Source organism: Oncorhynchus mykiss, chromosome 18 (assembly GCF_013265735.2).
Source record: "Oncorhynchus mykiss isolate Arlee chromosome 18, USDA_OmykA_1.1, whole genome shotgun sequence".
Classification (NCBI taxonomy): domain Eukaryota; kingdom Metazoa; phylum Chordata; class Actinopteri; order Salmoniformes; family Salmonidae; genus Oncorhynchus; species Oncorhynchus mykiss.
This window is the reverse complement of record NC_048582.1, coordinates 25,787,378-25,808,840: the sequence shown is the minus strand read 5'-3', so window position 1 is coordinate 25,808,840 and position 21,463 is coordinate 25,787,378. Positions and strand designations below refer to the sequence as shown.

The 21,463-nt window shown below is 43.9% G+C and overlaps 1 protein-coding gene across 1 annotated transcript in view; it reads left to right on the top strand.

Annotated features, from left to right (window-relative positions):
- Positions 1-551: 551 nt before the first annotated feature.
- LOC110495918 (contactin-associated protein-like 5) overlaps positions 552-21,463 on the top strand; it is a 33,624-nt gene continuing 12,712 nt past the window's right edge. The window contains exons 1-7 of the mRNA XM_036952421.1: positions 552-992; positions 1,621-1,731; positions 2,263-2,456; positions 3,527-3,674; positions 12,888-13,091; positions 13,264-13,448; positions 13,640-13,783. Coding sequence (XP_036808316.1) covers positions 893-992; positions 1,621-1,731; positions 2,263-2,456; positions 3,527-3,674; positions 12,888-13,091; positions 13,264-13,448; positions 13,640-13,783 — 1,086 coding nt within the window. The 5' untranslated portion in view covers positions 552-892. The remainder of the gene's footprint in view (positions 993-1,620; positions 1,732-2,262; positions 2,457-3,526; positions 3,675-12,887; positions 13,092-13,263; positions 13,449-13,639; positions 13,784-21,463) is intronic.

The window sequence follows — 21,463 nt, the reverse complement described above, 5'->3', positions numbered from 1 at the left end:
TTTAATTAGATATTTAATGAGGGAAGAAACCAAAAGCATAAATGCACAGAGAGAGCAGCAAGATCTGAAATAGTATCGCAAGTAAGTGATTAATAAACAAAATGACATGATTTATGAACGGTTTTTAGACCATCCCATTTCAAATGGATACTGTTATAGGATGGATAACATAACTTTCAGTCCAAATGACCTTGCTGGATTAATGGTGCAGAGATGATATGAGATAGATTAGGATGAGGTTTAGTGTATGATGACTAACACGTTACAATGCAATAATCCGTGACAGGCAATCACAATCAAATGCTAAGCAGCGTCTAATTAAATATAGGCTTGATCGGTTTATTATGGCATCTGAACTGAACAATCTATACAGTATGCGTCAAAAGTGTTGGGTCTCATGTTTTGATGCTATAGCGTGAAAGCACAGCGGGATATGCAAGCCCTGACATCGCTTGGACGCGCGTGGAGCTGTCTTTGGTGCTGAATCTCCTTCCCTCTCTCTCGCTCTCTTTCTATCTATTTGACGCTTACTCTCTCTCTCTCTCACACACACACACGCGCGCGCGCGCGCGCTTGCAAATGAAGCAGGTGAGATGCTCACTGCGTGCTCAACATTCTGATTGATTGCCCTTTGGAGTCGCGACGATGCTAGTGCGTCGGAACGCACCAGAAGTAACCAGCAATCCTTGATGAAGAACTTAAAGCTATTGTCCTTATAAATATAAATAGCGACTTTTGTTGTTTTTGAAACAACGTCTTTAAGATGATATTTGTGAGAAGGTCTCTACGATAGAGCTGGAAAGCCACAGGAACATTCTGAGCGGCGGCGCGCACACGTTTGGACCTATTTTCTGGAGACCACCGGCAGATGCAGTAACGCAAATTGGATAAAATGCCTGCTCTGTTGGCGAAAATGAGCTCGAGAAGCGCCTCGTGGTTCTATGCATTCAGTGTCGTTGTTTTAAGTATTTGTGGATCCACACATGCAGCAAGTAAGTCAATTGCAAGTCTGTTTACAGTAGACTAGCCTATTCGATATCGGTGTTTAAGGTTGCCAAATATATCTGTCACACTCTGACACTCATCCAACTCAACTTTTGGTATGATATTTGAGAGGTATATATCATTTTCCCATAATGATTCTGGTGAGCTATTGTTTTAACACATTAGGACACTTGTTTTGTTAGGCTAAGAAAATGCATTTGGTGTGCTTTGAAGTCATATTCAATTGTCTTGTATTCAATTGCATGGTGTCTATGTTGACTTCAAATTGACAGGTGTTAAATGCTTATTAGGCTACTCAATGTAGCTGTTTTGGAGAAGTCATAGGGCGGCGCACAATTGGCCCAGCGTCGTCCTGGTTAGGGTTTGGACTGTGTAGGCCGTCATTGTAAATACGAATGTGTTCTTAAAACTTCTTCGGGATCGGTGTCCCGTCATTGTAAATAATATATTGTTCTTAACTGACTTGCCTAGTTAAATAAAGGTTCAATAAAAGTCAGATGAGGTAGGCTACTGTATCGGGTGGTTTGCTGGGACACTCCCTCTTTCCATCACCCGGTGGCAGTGTTTCACACTATTGTTCACGCACGGCATAAAATAACCATGGTCCTCTTTCAGAAAGTTGTAATGGACCATTGCTATCAGTTTTGCCTGAGTCATCCTTCAAAAGCTCTTCAACATCCTCCAATAGTCAGCTGCCTCACTCCGCAAAGCTGAACAGAAGAGAGGGTAAGCATTGCCACGTTCACTGTAAGCAAAATATTGTCAGATCTAGTGAGGGATTTGGCTGTGTTGGCCTGCATTATTAGAATCAGAAGATTAGATTCAGATTCAGAGATTCAGAGTGTTTAATAGTCACATGTACAGGGTTGCAGGTGTGGTTGCAGGGTAAAGTGAAAATATTCGGCTCCGAGCTCCAACATACGTGAAATAAAATACTGAAAATGGTAATAAAAAACAACAACAATAGAATAGAAATAGCACTATATACGTCATACCTCTAGCAGTGATGAATAAATACATGTTCATTGGGATGGAGGCAGAGTAAAGACTGTTGAGAGTGTGAGGGGGGATGACCATAGGGGGAGCAGCATGACCACTGAGTGGGTGTGAGGACCAAGTGAAATAAAAACAATGACAATTATGCTAAAATTAAATACATCAATAATATACATATTAACAACTGCAACAGGGATGAATGTCATTGTTAATTGTCACAGACACACACACACACACCCATTGTACCCTTTCCTGCTCCAGGAGAGGGTGGCTGGGCCCCGGAGCGGTCAGACAGACAGCCTTGGCTCCAGCTGGACCTCAGGGAGAAGATGGAGATCACGGCCATCGCTACACAGGGCCGTTCAGGGAGCTCTGACTGGGTGAGCAGCTTTATGCTGCTGTTCAGTGACTCTAGCCTGGCTTGGAAGCAGTACGGACAGAGCGAAGACACTGGGGTGAGGCTCTGCCTGTCTGGCAGGTTGATGTTTATTGTCATGAGTCTTGCCCTAGAGGCAGAACTAAGAGGCTTTTCCTTCTAGAGGGGCCAGCTGCAAAGTCAAAATTGTCTATATCGTATAAATTCATGAAAACTACAATGTCACCGGATTTAGGTTAAAAGTTGGGTGAAAAAAATATGAAATTCCCTTATGTTAATTACTAATTGTCATGTCCCTTCAAAAAGCATAATAAGAAAAATAATATTTGTGTAAGTCATAAGAAGTAGGGATTAATTTCAGGTCTTAAGGGGATTCCTTCCTTGGCAGATATTATAAGACATTTTAAAGCTGTAAATGAGAGATTTTCGTTAAGTACAGCAGAGAAAAGTAGAATGCGAAAATGAAATGTTTTGCTGTAATTAATGGAAGAAAATAGAAAGAAAGAAAATAAGAATTAAATAAAATGTCACACTTCTGAAAATACCAAATGTAAACTTTTGTTTACCTCATCAACCCCCAGCTATTTTCTGCTCTCTGTACTTGAATGCTCTCACCCCAGAAGATTCGGGTGGCCGCTTGAGAGTTACACAGAGCATAAAACACCGTCTTTTGGCCTCTAGGGTACAGCGCTTCCTTTTTGCTTGACTTGAATTACTTTATTTTTGGGGGTTTGAACTTTTGAATTGATTTCTGTGGCCACTGGGCCCACCAGAGACAGAGGTCACATTGCTTCTTCCCATGCTGAAAGGCTAAACAAATGGGCTCAGGTGGGCTTAGGCCTCCACAGAAGAATCAATACAAGTCATGAAAGAGCTTTATCTTCCCCTTAAATCTCATGTTCCTCCTCGTTCCTCTCAAAAGTTGTGAGGAAGAAGTAGAAAAACTGCATCTTGACACAAAAGCAAAGCCCTCAATTTGCCCTCGTTAGTATCATTGACTGTCTACTATTCCTGGATTTTTTTCACATTACCTTTGAATGAATGATTACTTTTCATGATCTGTTACCAATTGGAAAAAAACTTTGATTTGAATGTGTTTGACCGTTCTAGTAAGTACTGTATCTATTCTCCCTCTCCTCTTCCCAGCAGACATACAGAGGGAACACAAACTCAGAGGGTGTGGTCCAACACAAGCTGGTCCATTCCATCGCAGCGAGGTTCCTACGCTTCATCCCACTGGACTGGAGCACTACAGGATGGATCGGCCTCAGAGTGGAGGTCTATGGCTGTGCATACAGTGAGTGGATCATCACATCAGGCTGTCTCTAGTCAGGATATTGTTTGTGTTAGTGATGCACGGATCAGCTGTTTGTTCACCCGCAACCGTCCGTGATAAAGTGAAAAACGGAAGCCCGCAACGTTTTTGACGGGCCTTTTTAGATAGGTCTATGCTTATGATTTCCGAACATTTTGTATGTTATTTGTTACTCAACTTGTCTATAATTAGGTACAGTTGAAGTCAGAAGTTTACATACACTTAGGTTGGAGTCATTAAAACTTGTTTTTTAACCACTCCACAAATTTCTTGTTATCAAACTATAGTTGTGGTAAGTCAGTTAGGACATCTACTTACTGCATGACACAAGTCATTTTTCCAACAATTGTTTACAGACAGACTATTTCACTTATAATTCACTGTATCACAATTCCAGTGGGCCAGAAGTTTACATACACTAAGTTGGCTATACCTTTAAGCAGCTTGGAAAATTCCAGAAAATTATGTCATGGCTTTAGAAGCTTCTGATAGGCTAATTGACATCATTTGAGTCAAGTTGTTATTTTGAAGCAACATCTCAAGACATCAATCAGGAATTTAAAGCTTGGTCGCAAACGAGTCTTCCAAATGGACAATGACCCCAAGCATACTTCCAAAGTTGTGGCAAAATGGCTCAAGGACAACAAAGTCAAGGTATTGGAGTGGCCATCACAAAGCCCTGACCTCAATCCTATAGAACATTTGTGGGCAGAACTGAAAAAGTGTGTGCGAGCAAGGAGGCCTACAAACCTGACTCAGTTACACCAGCTCTGTCAGGAGGAATGGACCAAAATTCACACAACTTATTGTGGGAAGCTTGTGGAAGGCTACCCGAAACGTTTGACCCAAGTTAAACAATTTAAAGGCAATGCTACTAAATACTAATTGAGTGTATATAAACTTCTGATCCACTGGGAATGTGATGAAAGAAATAAAAGCTGAAATGAATCATTTTCTCTACTAATATTCAGACATTTCACATTCTTAAAATAAAGTGGTGATCCTAACTGACCTAAGGCAGGGAATTCTTTGTAGGATTAAACGTCAGGAATTGTGAAAAACTGATTTTTAAATGTATTTGGCTAAGGTGTATGTAAACTTCTGACTTCAACTGTACATGCAGCTTCTCTTCTGTCATTATTTGTTGCCCTGGAAGAGTAAATAAACCCTTGCTCACCAGAAAAATGTCAAAAATTGATAGAATTAATGCTTTAACCTAGTTGACTAAAGTTTGTTTTCGCTTTCCTCTTTAATCTCTGCTTCTCTCGTGCAGCAAAGACGTTTAGGGACCGGGGAAAAAATGCAATAATAAAAAATTAAAAACTGGAAAGATTATTTGGCTCGCGTACAGTTAAGCCCTAAAGCTTAGGTTTAGGCTATGCACTAACGCCAGACAAAATAATGAAATAAAACCTTAATGTAGCCCATAGATAAGAATTGCACAAGAATTATACATTTATGGATTTTTAATGCATTATTTCTCTTTATTTAACCTGCCCGCCACACAATGTTAAATGTAAGTACTTCGTAACGACCAAACTAGTGGCAACTGAGCTGCCACCAACTTGAAGGAGACGATACCTTAACTTTGCTGGAGTATTGAAACTCATCATCCTGAGATGTTTTTAAAACATTAATTTATTTAAGTGTTGTCCAACACCTTCCTAGGGTCTGGGAGCACTAACAGAAAAGGTTGAAAACTATATTTTGGTGTTTTGAATCGTGTTTAGTGCAGAATTAGATACCTTCTCTTTTGGTGCGGTTTCCTCCCTCTAAAGCTTCTAAACACCATTATAATGTTTTGAATTCTGTCGAGTGCAGAAATAGATCCCTATTTCTGAAGTCTCTTAACGTTTCACGTTGTTTTAAATATTAAAATATTTAAATTGTCAGGCATAGTGTTCAAATCACCAGCAGTAGCTGTAGGTTGACCTGAAAAAATGTAGGATTCTGCTCTTGCCTCTTTTGTTGACAACCAGGTTCTTCTTCTTATTCTTTGGTATTATGGCGGTCCACAAATAAATGTTGTAGGTGCCTACTGCTACCCACTGTATCGGCTGTGTATCTGTCATGTATTGTCATGTTGTGTCTTTCTGTCCTTTCCTTTCACCCTGTCTCCCTCTGCTGGTCGTATTAGGTTACCTTTTCTCCCCCGCTTTCCCCCAGCTGTTCCTTGTCTCCTCTGACTACCCATTCACCCCGTTTCCCACCTGTTCCCTTTTTCCCTCTGATTAGGTCCCTATATCTCTCTCTGTTTCTGTTCCTGTCCTTGTCGGATTCTTGTTTGTTGTGTTTCATGCCTGAGCCAGACTATCGTCATGTTTGCTGTAACCTTGTCCTGTCGGAATCTGCCGGTCTATCTGAGCCTACCTATGTTTGGTTATTAAAGAAGCTCTGTTTAAGTTAGTTCGCTTTTGGGTCCTCATTCACTCACCGTAACAGAAGAATCCGACCAAGAATGGACCCAGCGACTTCGGATCCTCTCCACTCAGCCGTCGGGATCCAGGGAGCGATGCTAGGCAGACACGAGCAGGAATTGTCTGCTGCTCGACATGCCGTTGAGACCCTGGCCACCCAAGTCTCCAACCTCACAGAACAGGTTCACCATCTCCGCCTCGATCCACCGGCCACTTCCAGGGCTTTCGAATCTCCGGAGCCCAGAATCAATAACCCGCCGTGTTACTCTGGGGAGCCCACTGAATGCCGCTCGTTCCTCACCCAGTGTGATATTGTGTTTTCTCTCCAGCCCAACACTTACGCCAGGAGCACTGCTCGTGTCGCCTACGTCATATCTCTCCTTACTGGACGGGCTCGTGAGTGGGGCACGGCAATCTGGGAGGCAAGGGCTGAGTGTACTAACCAGTATCAGGACTTTAAGGAGGAGATGATACGGGTTTTTGATCGATCTGTTTTTGGGGAGGAGGCTTCCAGGGCCCTGTCTTCCCTATGTCAAGGCAATCGATCCATAACAGACTACTCTATTGAGTTTCGCACTCTTGCTGTCTCCAGTGGCTGGAACGAGCCGGCCTTGCTCGCTCGTCTTCTGGAGGGTCTCCGCGCAGAGGTAAAGGATGAGATTCTCTCCCGGGAGGTTCCTTCCAGCGTGGATTCCTTGATTGAACTCGCTATTCGCATTGAGCGACGGGTTGATCTTCGTCACCGAGCTCGTGGAAAGGAGCTCGCGCTCTCCGTCGCCCCCCTCTCCGCATCACTACCATCTTCCTCTGCCGGCTCGGGAGCTGAGCCTATGCAGCTGGGAGGTATCCGCATCTCGACTAAGGAGAGGGAACGGAGAATCACCAACCGCCTCTGTCTCTATTGCGGTTCTGCTGGTCATTTTGTCACTTCATGTCCAGTAAAAGCCAGAGCTCATCAGTAAGCGGAGGGCTACTGGTGAGCGCTACTACTCCTGTCTCTCCTTCAAGATCCTGCACTACCTTGTCGGTCCATCTACGCTGGACCGGTTCGTCAGCTTCCTGCAGTGCCTTAATAGACTCTGGGGCGGAGGGCTGTTTTATGGACGAGACCTGGGCTCGGGAACATGACATTCCTCTCAGACAGTTAAGGGAGTCCACGGCCTTGTTCGCCCTGGATGGTAGTCCTCTCCCCAGGATTCAGCGTGAGACGCTACCTTTAACCCTCACTGTTTCTGGTAATCATAGCGAAACCATTTCTTTTTTAATTTTTCGTTCACCTTTTACACCTGTTGTTTTGGGCCATCCCTGGCTAGTTTGTCATAATCCTTCCATTAATTGGTCTAGTAATTCTATCCTCTCCTGGAACGTCTCTTGTCATGTGAAATGTTTAATGTCTGCTATCCCTCCTGTTTCCTCTGTCTCTTCTTCACAGGAGGAGCCTGGTGATTTGACAGGGGTGCCGGAGGAATATCACGATCTGCGCACGGTGTTCAGTCGGTCCAGGGCCACCTCTCTTCCTCCACACCGGTCGTATGATTGTAGTATTGATCTCCTTCCGGGAACCACTCCCCCCCGGGGTAGACTATACTCTCTGTCGGCTCCCGAACGTAAGGCTCTCGAGGATTATTTGTCTGTAGCTCTTGACGCCGGTACCATAGTCCCCTCCTCCTCTCCCGCCGGAGCGGGGTTTTTTTTTGTCAAGAAGAAGGACGGGTCTCTGCGCCCCTGCATAGATTATCGAGGGCTGAATGACATAACAGTGAAGAATCGTTATCCGCTTCCTCTTATGTCTTCAGCCTTCGAGATCCTGCAGGGAGCCAGGTTTTTCACTAAGTTGGACCTTCGTAACGCTTACCATCTCGTGCGCATCAGGGAGGGGGACGAGTGGAAGACGGCGTTTAACACTCCGTTAGGGCACTTTGAATACCGGGTTCTTCCTTTCGGCCTCGCTAACGCTCCAGCTGTCTTTCAGGCATTAGTCAATGATGTCCTGAGAGACATGCTGAACATCTTTGTTTTCGTTTACCTTGACGATATCCTGATTTTTTCACCGTCACTCCAGATTCATGTTCAGCACGTTCGACGTGTCCTCCAGCGCCTTTTAGAGAATTGTCTTTTTGTGAAGGCTGAGAAGTGCACTTTTCATGCCTCCTCCGTCACATTTCTCGGTTCTGTTATTTCCGCTGAAGGCATTAAGATGGACCCCGCTAAGGTCCAAGCTGTCATTGATTGGCCCGCCCCTAAGTCACGCATCGAGCTGCAGCGCTTTCTCGGCTTCGCGAACTTCTATCGTCGTTTCATCCGTAATTTCGGTCAGGTGGCAGCTCCTCTCACAGCCCTTACTTCTGTCAAGACGTGCTTTAAGTGGTCCGTTTCCGCCCAGGGAGCTTTTGATCTCCTCAAGAATCGTTTTACATCCGCTCCTATCCTTGTTACACCTGACGTCTCTAGACAGTTCGTTGTCGAGGTTGACGCGTCAGAGGTGGGCGTGGGAGCCATTCTTTCTCAGCGCTCCCTCTCTGACGACAAGGTCCACCCATGCGCGTATTTTTCTCATCGCCTTTCGCCGTCGGAACGTAACTATGATGTGGGAAACCGCGAACTGCTCGCCATCCGGTTAGCCCTAGGCGAATGGCGACAGTGGTTGGAGGGGGCGACCGTTCCTTTTGTCGTTTGGACTGACCATAGGAACCTTGAGTACATCCGTTCTGCCAAACGACTTAATGCGCGTCAGGCGCGTTGGGCGCTGTTTTTCGCTCGTTTCGAGTTCGTGATTTCTTATCGTCCGGGCTCTAAGAACACCAAGCCTGATGCTTTATCTCGTCTCTTCAGTTCTTCAGTAGCCTCCACTGACCCCGAGGGGATTCTCCCTGAGGGGCGTGTTGTCGGGTTGACTGTCTGGGGAATTGAGAGGCAGGTAAAGCAAGCGCTCACTCACACTCCGTCGCCGCGCGCTTGTCCTAGGAACCTTCTTTTCGTTCCCGTTCCTACTCGTCTGGCCGTTCTTCAGTGGGCTCACTCTGCCAAGTTAGCCGGCCACCCTGGCGTTCGGGGTACGCTTGCTTCCATTCGCCAGCGTTTTTGGTGGCCCACCCGGGAGCATGACACGCGTCGTTTCGTGGCTGCTTGTTCGGTCTGCGCGCAGACTAAGTCCGGTAACTCTCCTCCTGCCGGCCGTCTCAGGCCGCTTCCCATTCCCTCTCGACCGTGGTCTCACATCGCCTTAGATTTTGTCACCGGACTGCCTTCGTCAGCGGGGAAGACTGTTATTCTTACGGTTGTCGATAGGTTCTCTAAGGCGGCTCATTTCATTCCCCTTGCTAAGCTTCCTTCTGCTAAAGAGACGGCACAAATCATCATCGAGAATGTTTTCAGAATTCATGGCCTTCCGTCAGACGTCGTTTCGGACAGAGGTCCGCAATTCACGTCTCAATTTTGGAGGGAGTTTTGCCGTTTGATTGGGGCTTCCGTCAGTCTCTCTTCCGGCTTTCACCCCCAGTCTAACGGTCAAGCAGAACGGGCCAATCAGACTATTGGTCGCATCTTACGCAGTCTTTCTTTTCGCAACCCTGCGTCTTGGTCAGAACAGCTCCCCTGGGCAGAATACGCCCACAACTCGCTTCCTTCGTCTGCGACCGGGCTATCTCCTTTTCAGAGTAGCCTCGGGTACCAGCCTCCGCTGTTCTCATCTCAGTTCGCCGAGTCCAGCGTCCCCTCCGCTCAGGCTTTTGTCCAACGTTGCGAGCGCACCTGGAAGAGGGTCAGGTCTGCACTTTGCCGTTATAGGACGCAGACTGTGAGGGCTGCTAATAAGCGTAGAACTAAGAGTCCTAGATATTGTCGCGGTCAGAGAGTTTGGCTCTCCACTCAGAACCTTCCCCTTAAGACGGCTTCTCGCAAGTTGACCCCGCGGTTCATTGGTCCGTTCCGTATTTCTCGGGTCATTAATCCTGTCGCAGTTCGACTTCTTCTTCCGCGATACCTTCGTCGCGTCCACCCGGTCTTCCATGTCTCCTGTATCAAGCCCGTTCTTCGCACCCCCGCTCGTCTTCCCCCCCCCCCTCCCATCCTTGTCGAGGGCGCACCCATCTACAGGGTCCGCAGGATTTTGGACATGCGTCCTCGGGGCCGTGGTCACCAGTACCTCGTAGATTGGGAGGGGTACGGTCCTGAGGAGAGGAGTTGGGTTCCCTCTCGGGACGTGCTGGACCGTGCGCTGATCGAGGATTTCCTCCGTTGCCGCCAGGTTTCCTCCTCGAGTGCGCCAGGAGGCGCTCGGTGAGTGGGGGGGTACTGTCATGTATTGTCATGTTGTGTCTTTCTGTCCTTTCCTTTCACCCTGTCTCCCTCTGCTGGTCGTATTAGGTTACCTTTTCTCCCCCGCTTTCCCCCAGCTGTTCCTTGTCTCCTCTGACTACCCATTCACCCCGTTTCCCACCTGTTCCCTTTTTCCCTCTGATTAGGTCCCTATATCTCTCTCTGTTTCTGTTCCTGTCCTTGTCGGATTCTTGTTTGTTGTGTTTCATGCCTGAGCCAGACTATCGTCATGTTTGCTGTAACCTTGTCCTGTCCTGTCGGAATCTGCCGGTCTATCTGAGCCTACCTATGTTTGGTTATTAAAGAAGCTCTGTTTAAGTTAGTTCGCTTTTGGGTCCTCATTCACTCACCGTAACAGTATCAGCCAACTAGTTGGTTGTATAAATTCATTACACTTTGTGAAAAAATTGCACTACCAACTAAACCTACAACCATCAAAACCTCACCACTACTTGGCCCAATCGGATTATTTTGGTAAAAAGAAATGAACAAATCATTGAAATGACTTGGGGTATTTTGACAATTTATTGAGACTGCTATGAAATGACAGAGGAGCTATGTAGGAGAAACAGATTGAAGGGAGCATGGAATTTAACCCCGGTCTTCGGTGGGGAGAGGGGTGACGTGTCTAAGCCAGCTACATTAGGCCTACAGCTATACCACGGGCTCTGCACGACTTGCATTCATTTTTATTAAGTATGGTATATAGTGCATTCGGAAAGTATTTAGACCCCTTTCCACATTTTGTTACGTTACAGCCTTATTCTAAAATTGAATAAATCAATGGTTTTCCTCATCAATCTACACACAATACCCCGTAATAACAAAGCAAAAACACATTTTTAGAATTTTGTTCAAATATATAACAATGAAAAAATATTATATCACATTTACAGAAGTATTCAGACCCTTTATTCAGTACTTTGTTGAAGTAGCTTTGGAAGTAATTACAGCCTCGCGTCTTCTTGGGTATGACGCTACAAGCTTGGCACACCTGTATTTGGGGATTTTCTCCCATTCTTCTCTGCAGGTCCTCTCAAGCTCTGTCAGGTTGGATGGTTGTCCTTCTGGAAGGTTCTCCCATCTCCACAGAAAAACTCTGAAGCTCTTTTAGAGTGACCATTCGGGTTCTTGGTCACCTCCCTGACCAAAGTCCTTCTCCCCCGATTGCTCAGTTTGGCCAGGCGGCCAGCTCTAGGAAGAATCTTGGTGGTTCCAATGGAGGCCACTGTGTTCTTGGGGACCTTCAATGCTGCAGACATTTTTGGTACCTTTCCCCAGATCTCTGCCTCAACCCAATCCTGTCTCGGAGTGCTACAGACAATTCCTTCAACCTCATGGCTTGGTTTTTGCTCTGAAATGCACTGTCAACTGTGGGACCTTATATAGACAGTTGTGTGACTTTCCAAATCATGTCCAATCAATTGAATTTACCACCGGTGGACTCCAATCAAGTTGTAGAAACATCTCAAGGATGATCAATGGAAACAGGATGCACCTGAGCTAAATTTTGAGTCCCATAGCAAAGGGTCTGAATACTTTTATAAATAAGGTTTTTCTGTTTTTTATTTGTAATACATTTGCAAATATTTCTAAAAACCTGTTATCGCTTTGTCATTATGGGGTATCGTGTGTAGATTGACGAGGATTATATATATATTATATATATTATATATTATATATATTTTTTTTTGTCCAGTTTAGAAAAAGGCTGTCACGTAACAGATGGGATCTGTTGGGAGGGATCTGAATACTTTACGAATGCATTGTATGTTGGTTGTCAATTTCAATTCACCCCAGAATAGTTTCTTACAGTGTGGCTGTGTGGTTGAGCAGGTAAAATTCAAATGAAATGTACTATGTTATTGCCCCTCCCCCTGTTTCTAATCTGTCCAAATAAACCGTTGGAAAAATAAAGGTGGAATTCCACACAAAAAATACCCATAGGCCCTTATCATCAATCAATAAACCATCGATTGTATGAGAAACACCGTTTTTGTGTTTTTATGCTGCCTTTTACATGCACTGAAACCCCCAAAAGTGTTGTTTTCACAACGCTGTCTTAAAAACACCAATATTCAAGTTGAAGAACCACTTTGGGTGTTTCAGACTATTTTGTTTCTGTTTTAGAAGACATTCTGTGTATTAAAACGCTCACATTGGGTTTACATTCAAATACCCCCCAAACACCAGATCTCAGATTAGGTGCACTACTTTTCATGGTTATTTTTACAGTGCAACTGCCCTTCATCCATACAATATGTGTGTGTGTGTGTGTGTGTGTGTGTGTGTGTGTGTGTGTGTGTGTGTGTGTGTGTGTGTGTGTGTGTGTGTGTGTCTGATTATATACTAATGTATTATAAAGCGTTAGCACAAATTTTAACATTATGGTAATATTCAGTATATGGGTAATCTGACTGTGTTTTCTTCATGTTTATCTTCATCCACTATTGGTTCACAGAGTCAGATGTGGCAAACTTCAACGGCAGGAGTGCTCTGTTGTACCGATTTAACCAGAAGTCCCAGAGAACGGTGAAGGATGTGATCTCCCTCAGGTTTAAGAGCTATGGGGCAGATGGGGTGCTGGTGCACGGGGAGGGACACAGAGGAGACTACCTGACATTGGAGCTGCACCACGGGACCCTGGCTCTGCACCTCAACCTGGGTAAGCACAGGCCAACGGTCTCATACAACTACTATAAGGGAACGGTGCTATCATTATGACAAAATCAAATATACAGTAAAAGATGCTGATTCTGAAAACTCCTCATTCAACCTACCGTATCTGTGTTGTACTCTTCTTCCCTCCTCCTCCTCTCCCTCTTCCCTCTCTCCAGATGACGCTAAGCTCTACCCCAGCAGAGGGAATGTGTCAGTGGGCCTGGGCAGTCTCTTGGATGACCAGATCTGGCACTATGTCCTAGTTAAACGCTCCAACAAGCAGGTCAACCTCACCGTGGATGGGCACACACGTCACCTCAGTACCACGGGTGTGGAAGACTCACTGGAGGTGGACTATGAGGTGCGTCATCACTCATTAATGTACTGTATTTCATTAGAGCCACTGCAAATTATGCGGCATAATTAATGATGCGCCATCAATCATTTATTCATCCATACATTACTGAATTATATATATTTAAATGTTTTTTTTGGTGGTGTAATCAATCAGTAATGTTTTTTTATGAATCCCATTCTCTTTGTGTCTCAAAGCTCAGCTTTGGAGGAATTCCTATACCTGGTAAACCAGGAAGCTTCCTTAGGAAGAACTTCCATGGCTGCATAGAGAACCTCTACTATAATGGAGTCAGCATTATCAACCTGGCCAAGCGACGCAAGCTCCAGATCCACAGTGTGGTAGGGATCTATACTATACATAAAGCATACTGAATGTACACTGGTCTAGCATACTGTATGTACCCCATGAACAAAAAAAACTACAGGGCCCCTAACATAGAAATCAGAATGGTTCAGATTAAAATAACGTACTGAACAATATGTGTTCTTAAATGTACTAACTGTGAGCTTCTGCTGCTCTGTACTACAATTGTGCATATTCTAGTTTCCACCTTCATCCTTTGCCTTTATTTTTTTTAACAGTATTGCAAACATTTTTGGTTCCTAATGTTAAAAAAAACCTGTCTGCGTCATGAGATTTTTATGATGCTTTATTATAAATAACTAAACAATTGTAGACTTATTTTTTAATATATGGTTTTGTAGTCAGTTTCAATGAAGAAATTACCAATGATCCATGTTTAAGATTAAAGAATTGATTACCAATTCTTATAAACAAGGCTAACCCTCTACTGCCCATAACATCTAAATATATGCCTAAATAACATACCCAATATAAAAACAATTCCTGAACTATGTGGACTGCAGGCATAAATGTGGTACCTACAGAGAGCAAGCATCTGTGAGACTGCAACTGTAGTGTCAAGACATTATGTGGTTCATTCCTGAGTAAGTTCTACACGAGATAAACCATAGCAGAACATACTCTGAAACAGTATTTTGCCCGTCCCCGGGCAGGCTTGGGTAGAACAGGTTAAGGCATTTGCCCTTGTGTTTGTTCCCTTGAAATAAAACTCAGAGGTTACCCTGCACCAAGAGCCCAGCGTCAAGCCTTCTTGTTTATAATGTCTTTAAAATGTCATTTTCTAGCTAACTGGTTTTCATTTGGAAGGATGGCAAGGCTGTTCAACCTGCCTTGGCACATTGCAGATCTTAGATTGTTCTTTGGAAGTTTCAGCTTACTGAAGGCACATTCACCTCCAGCAACTGTTGCAGGCATTGTACAGAAGATTCGCAGTGCAACGCATATCTCTCTAAAAAAAATGCTCTGTAGCTGCATCTTGTGGATGGCATGTAGGAACTCTACAGGAGCCAGTGGCACCATATATCATCTTTAGACGTCGCACCTCATTTTCAAATCCATCTGTGAGATCTTTGCGGAGTACTTGTTTCTCAATTTGTGGCAAGATACACACATTTGGTTTTGGTGAAATCTCCTTGCGTATAGCTGCAGTCGCGTGGAACCGCAAGCACTGTGTTGCGAAATCCAGTGTCTGACTTCTGTTCATTTTGCTATGTCATCTTCAGTCTCGTCAGGGAAACGTTTTATTTGTTTTCTGTCGGCTCCTCTGTTCACTGTGAAACTGAGCAGTTCCGCCCCGTTCATTTGCCACCGTGGAGGGTTCTGCCAAAAGAGCGTCACCATTGATTACGCAGAGCCTGTATTTCTTCCTGTAGTGCCTTAATGTGAGCTGCTTCAGTGTCCACTGAAATATTTCCTGACTGCAGAATTAGGCTTCTATACTCAATGCACTGCAAAACTCTTACCCAGAAAGTGAGCAGGAAGATTGCCTTGAAAGGCATTAAGTAGCTTTTCAGACCTTTTGCCTCAGATTTGGCTTCTTGTTTGTCAAGCTGCAGCTAGCAAGAAGCATGTCTAGGGCCTTGATGATAGACGGTAAATGAGTTGCCACTGGTCGGACCGCAGCAATAAGCACACTCCATCGTGTCTCTGAAAGACGGTTAAGACAGCAGCCAGTATTTTCTTTGAGAATGGCCCATCGCTCTGGGCTGGAACTGAACAGATTGTACAGACGATTCACACAGACAAAAAAGGTTGATACTCCTGGGCACGGCTGAGCTGCATGTACACCCACAAGAATAAGAGTATGGGAGGCACACGTTGAGTATGTGGCCAGTGGATTCTTTTGCAGTGTGTGTGCCTGAACTCCCTTCACTTTCCCTGACATATTTGTACCGTTTCTCATAGCCTTGACCACGGCAATCTGCTATGTCAATACCATGCCCTTCCAATGCCCTCAAATCATTTCGGAAAATTTCACTGCCTGTTTTTCTAGCAAAGTCTTTAAATTCAAGAAAACGTTCAATTATTTCCCTGTCACCTGCTTCCCGGAACTTTATCTTTGTGTACATATCTCACCAAGAATACATTTAGCTCAGTATGGGAAATGTCTGGGGTTGCATCACATACAACCGAGTAATAGATGACATCTTCTCTTTCATAAAGTATTGAGTAATAGATGACATCTTCTCTTTCATAAAGTATTGAGTAATAGATTACATCTTCTCTTTCATAAAGTATTGAGTAATAGATTACATCTTCTCTTTCATAAAGTATTGAGTAATAGATTACATCTTCTCTTTCATAAAATATTGAGTAATAGATTACATCTTCTCTTTCATAAAGTATTGTTTTCAAAAACCCTTTGACCACACATTCCTATGAACTCGTTGTGGCTCTCAGATCTGAGGTAATACGACTGCCGTGCTCCTTTCCTTTTGTCCCTGACTTTCTGTAAGTGCTCACGTAATAGCGGGTCATCATTTGACAACATTTCAAGGAAGCCTAGGTAATGTCCATGATGCACATCATCAAGATTGAGTGATTTCCCTCAGAATGGTAGATTCCTAGATGCGATGCACAGTGTCATCCAAAATCCTTTCTACAAGTGCTCTGTTTTTATACATTTCGGACTGGATTTGTTTCTGCAGCTGACTGTCTATACCTGTAGCTGTTGTTACGGGTATGCTGGATATTTTTTCATTTCCAGTAACAGTTCTTGTGAGACACACCATCCTCATGCTCTGGTAGTGTGTCATACATTCTCTGCCATTTCACTGATGATATCGTATAGCCATCCTTACTATTCAGAGAACTGGGTGAAGGTTTACTTTGCTCATGAGAAAAAAATAACAGATGGAATGCACTATAATGCCTTTACACTCTTACTATAAATAAGCCAGTCTCTCTGCAACATTTCTCTTCTGTTTGCTGACTTACTGTAAATAGTTGGGGAATGGCTTGCCTTCTGAGTGAGTGCATGCTTTTATACAGTTCTGTCTCCTCACCACACCAGTTGGCTAGTCTGTGAACAACAGCTTCCCTTTCAAAACATCATCTTCCACACTTCGAATCTGTCCATTCTCTTCCTTTCCCTTATTACTTGCTTGTTCAATCTCTTCTGTCACTCCTTTACTGGCACAGCTGCTACTCCTTAACTCCTCTTCATGCTCCCTGCTCTCCTCTGCATCAGAGTCTGTCTGACAGCTTTCTGCTGACCTGGGGCTCTCTAGGCACTAGGAAATGAGTAAGCAAAGGGAAATTTATGTTTAATGTTCACTCCTACAAAGGTTACCATACTAAAAATCTACTACAAAATGAAAAAACGTTTTAATAGTATACAGTTGAAGTCGGAAGTTTACATACACTTAGGTTGACTGTGCCTTTAAACAGCTTGGAAAATTCCAGTTGGTCAGAAGTTGACATACACTAAGTTGACTGTTCCTTTAAACAGCTTAGAAAATTGGCTTTGGAAGCTTCTGATAGGCTATTGACATCATTTGAGTCAATTGGAAGTGTACCTGTGGATGTATTTCAAGTGCAAATGGGATGGTTGCCTGACCTGATTATGGTTATATGTTTTCATTTTCATCACAGATTATTTTGTCTAACATTTTTTAAATTATGAACAAATCATTTTCTAAACATTTAGGGGCACTTACCAGGCTAGGGCCCCATGAATCATTCATGCCTCCCCCTTAACGTCGCCCTTGTATATACATACTGCACTCCAACGGAATAAACTCCAATAAGAATGACCATTAATTAAAGTCATTCTATAAGTTATGGCTAAATGACCCAGTATGGATGAATGTGGGGTGTTTTGCATTAGAAAACAGGTGGTTTGAGCCCTGAATGCTGATAGTTTGAAAGCTGTGCTATATCAGACCGTATACCATTGGTATGACAAAAATATATATTTTTACTGGTCTAATTACGTTGGTAACCAGTTCATAATGGCAATAAGGCACCGCGGGGGTTTGTGATATATAGGCAATATACCACGCTTAAGGGCTGTAATCAAATCAAATACAATTTTATTTGTCACATACACATGGTTAGCAGATGTTAATGCGAGTGTAGCGAAATGCTTGTGCTTCTAGTTCCGACCATGCAGTAATATCTAACAAGTAATCTAACAATTTCACAACAACAAAGGAATGAATAAGAATATGTACATATAAATATATGGATGAGCGATAGCCAAATGGCATAGGCAAGATGCAGTAGATTGTATAGAGTATTGTATATACATATAAGATGAGTAATGTAGGGTATTTAAACATTATATAAAGTGGCATTGTTTAAAGTGACAAGTGACACTTTTATTACATCCAATTATTAATTATTAAAGTGGCTGGAGTTGAGTCAGTGTGTTGGCAGCAGCCACTCAATGTTAGTGGTGGCTGTTTAACAGTCTAAAGGCCTTGAGATAGAAGCTGTTTTTCAGTCTCTCGGTCCCTGTACTGACCTCACCTTCTGGATGATAGCGGGGTGAACAGGCAGTGGCTCAGGTGGTTGTTGTCCTTGATGATCTTTATGGCCTTCCTGTGACATCGGGTGGTGTAGGTGTCCTGGAGGGCAGGTAGTTTGCCCCCGGTGATGCATTGTGCAGACCTCACTACCCTCTGGAGAGCCTTACGGTTGTGGGCGGAGCAGTTGCCGTACCAGTTGCCGTACTCTCGATTGTGCATCTGTAGAAGTTTGTGAGTGCCGAATTTCTTCAGCCTCCTGAGGTTGAAGAGGCGCTGCTGCACCTTCTTCACGACGCTGTCTGTGTGGGTGGACCAATTCAGTTTTTCCGTGATGTGTACGCCGAGGAACTTAAAACTTACAGTCATGGGTGAACAGGGAGTACTGGAGAGGGCTGAGAACGCACCCTTGTGGGGCCCGGGTGTTGAGGATCAGCGGGGTGGAGATGTTGTTTCCTGCCCTCACCACCTGATGGCGTCCCGTCAGAAAGTCCAGTACCCAGTTGCACAGGTCGGGGTCGAGACCCAGGGTCTCGAGCTTAATGACGAGTTTGGAGGGTACCATGGTGTTAAATGCTGAGCTGTAGTCGATGAACAGCATTCTTACATAGGTATTCCTCTTGTCCAGATGGGTTAGGGCAGTGTGCAGTGTATCAAGGGACCCCGCTTTTTGTCGTGCATAAAAACAGCCCTTAGCTGCGGTTTATTGGTCATATACCACACCTCCTTGGGCCTTATTGCTTAATCATGAATTTGTTTTGTGTCATGAAGGTTCACACCTCTCAAAATACATTTTCAAAACTACAATGCTGGAAGATGATGCATATATAAAATTAAATGGTGGTTAGGAAGAGGCAAAGTAGGTACAGTTTTCCCAGTCCATTACAGAACGCCTCTGCTCTGTCTATTTTAATGTAATATTGTACAGCTCTCTCTAGAACCCTTTGGTGACCAATTACAGGCAGGCGCTGAGCCATGGACACCCACTCCCTCCCAGCCTACGGTGAGCTCTGTCTGTGGAGGTAATGTGTATGTCCCAAATGGCACCCTATTCCCTATATAGTGGTATACAAAAGTAGTGCACTATATAGGGAATAGGGTGTCATTTGAGACACAACCAATGTGAATATATGGTAGATGGACATGTTGAGGAGGCGGCATTAATGAGAAATGAAAGGAAGCCACTATTGTCATTATTTTCAGCCCAAATGGGCATCTGTGCAGAAGGCGTACCTGGTACATTGCATAGTTGCCATGGCAAATGTTCAGGTATTAGATCAAACAGAAAGTGCTAAAATTTTCTGTTTGATCTAATACAATACTTGCCCATTGTTTGGCCCTCTTTGTCATTCAGCTGAACCCATTGCCATCCATGTGAACTGTGGAAGCCAATGAAAGAGACTGTAAAGGTATTTGAGATGCTGCCTGGCAGATAGTCTGTAATATGTTAGGGGACAGTTTCAGATTTGTATTTGTATTTATTATGGTTCCCCATTAGCTGCTGCCAGGGCAAGTAGTGATGAAGTCAATCTCTCCTCTACTTTGAGCCAGGAGAGATTGGCATGCATATTATTAATGTTTGCTCTCTTTGTACATCCAAGGGCCAGCCGTGCTGCCCTGTTCTGAGCCAATTGCAATTTTCCTAAGTTCCTCTTTGTGGCACCTGACCCAACGACTGAACAGTAGTCCAGGTGCGACAAAACTAGAGCCTGTAAGGACCTGGCATGTTGATAGGGCTGTTAAGGAGGTAGAGCAGCGCTTTATTATGGACAGACTTCTCCCCATCTTAGCTACTGTTGTATCAATATGTTTTGACCATGACAGTACAATCCAGGGTTACTCCAAGCAGTTTAGTCACCTCAACTTGCTCAATTTCCACATTATTTATTGCAAGATTTAGTTGAGGTTCAAGGTTTAGTGCATGATTTGTCCCAAATACAATGCTTATAGTTTTTGAAATATTTAGGACTAACTTATTCCTTGCCACCCATTCTGAAACTAACTGAATCTCTTTGTTAAGTGTTGCAGTCATTTCAGTTGCTGTAGTAGCTGACGTGTATAGTGTTGAGTCATCCGCATAGACACACTGGCTTTACTCAAAGCCATTAGTAAAGATTGAAAAAGGTAAGGGGCCTAGAAAGCTGCTCTGGGGAATAACCGATTCTACCTGGATTGTGTTGGAGAGGCTTCCATTAAAGAATACCGTCTGTGTTCTGCTAGACAGGTAACTCTTTATCCACAATATAGCGGGGGAGTGTAAAGCCGTAACACATACGTTTTACCAGCAGCAGACTACGATCGATAATGTCAAAGGCTGCACTGAAGTCTTACACAACAGCCCACCTCAATCTTTTTTTATCATCAATTTCTCTCAGCCAATCATCAAGTAATTTGTGTAAGTGCTGTGCTTGTTGAATGTCCATCCCTATAAGCGTGCTGAAAGTCTGTTGTCAATTTGTTCACTGTAAAATAGCATTGTATCTGGTCAAACACATTTTTTCCTAAAACTTTATTAAGGGTTGGTAACAGGCTATTTGAGCCAGTGAAGGAGGCTTTACTATTCTTAGGTAGCGGAATGACTTTGGCTTCCCTCCAGGCCTGTGGGCACAAACTTTCTAGTAAGCTTAAATTGAAGATATGGAAAATAGGAGTGGCAATATTGTCCACTGTTATCTTTCAGTAATTTTTCATCCAAGTTGTCAGACGCCGGTGGCTTGTCATTGTTGATAGAGAACAATCATTTTTTCCCCCTCTTCCACACTCACTTTACGGAATTGAAAATTACAATTCTTGTCTTTCAATTTGTAGAACGTTTGCCAATCGGTTGTGCAGCCAGACTTATTTTCCATTCCTTTTGCCTCATCCCTCTCAACCATACCATTTTTCAATGTATTAATCCACCGGGATTTAACAGTTGTTACAGTCATTTCGTTAATGGGTGTATCCTTATTAGTAACCGGGATAAGTTATAAATGTGTCAAGTGCAGACAGACAGCCCAGCGCCGGAGTTCTGTTCTCCTCTGTGGCAGGCAGCAGGATCGATGATGTATTCACAGCTAAGCTGAGCACGTGTATCGGACAAATACTGAACTCTGTATTCACTCTCAATGCTCCTTCACTCTGCCTGGGACAGGAAAGCTGAATTAGTGATAACATTTGACATTTCCATGGCCTTTCCACTCAGAT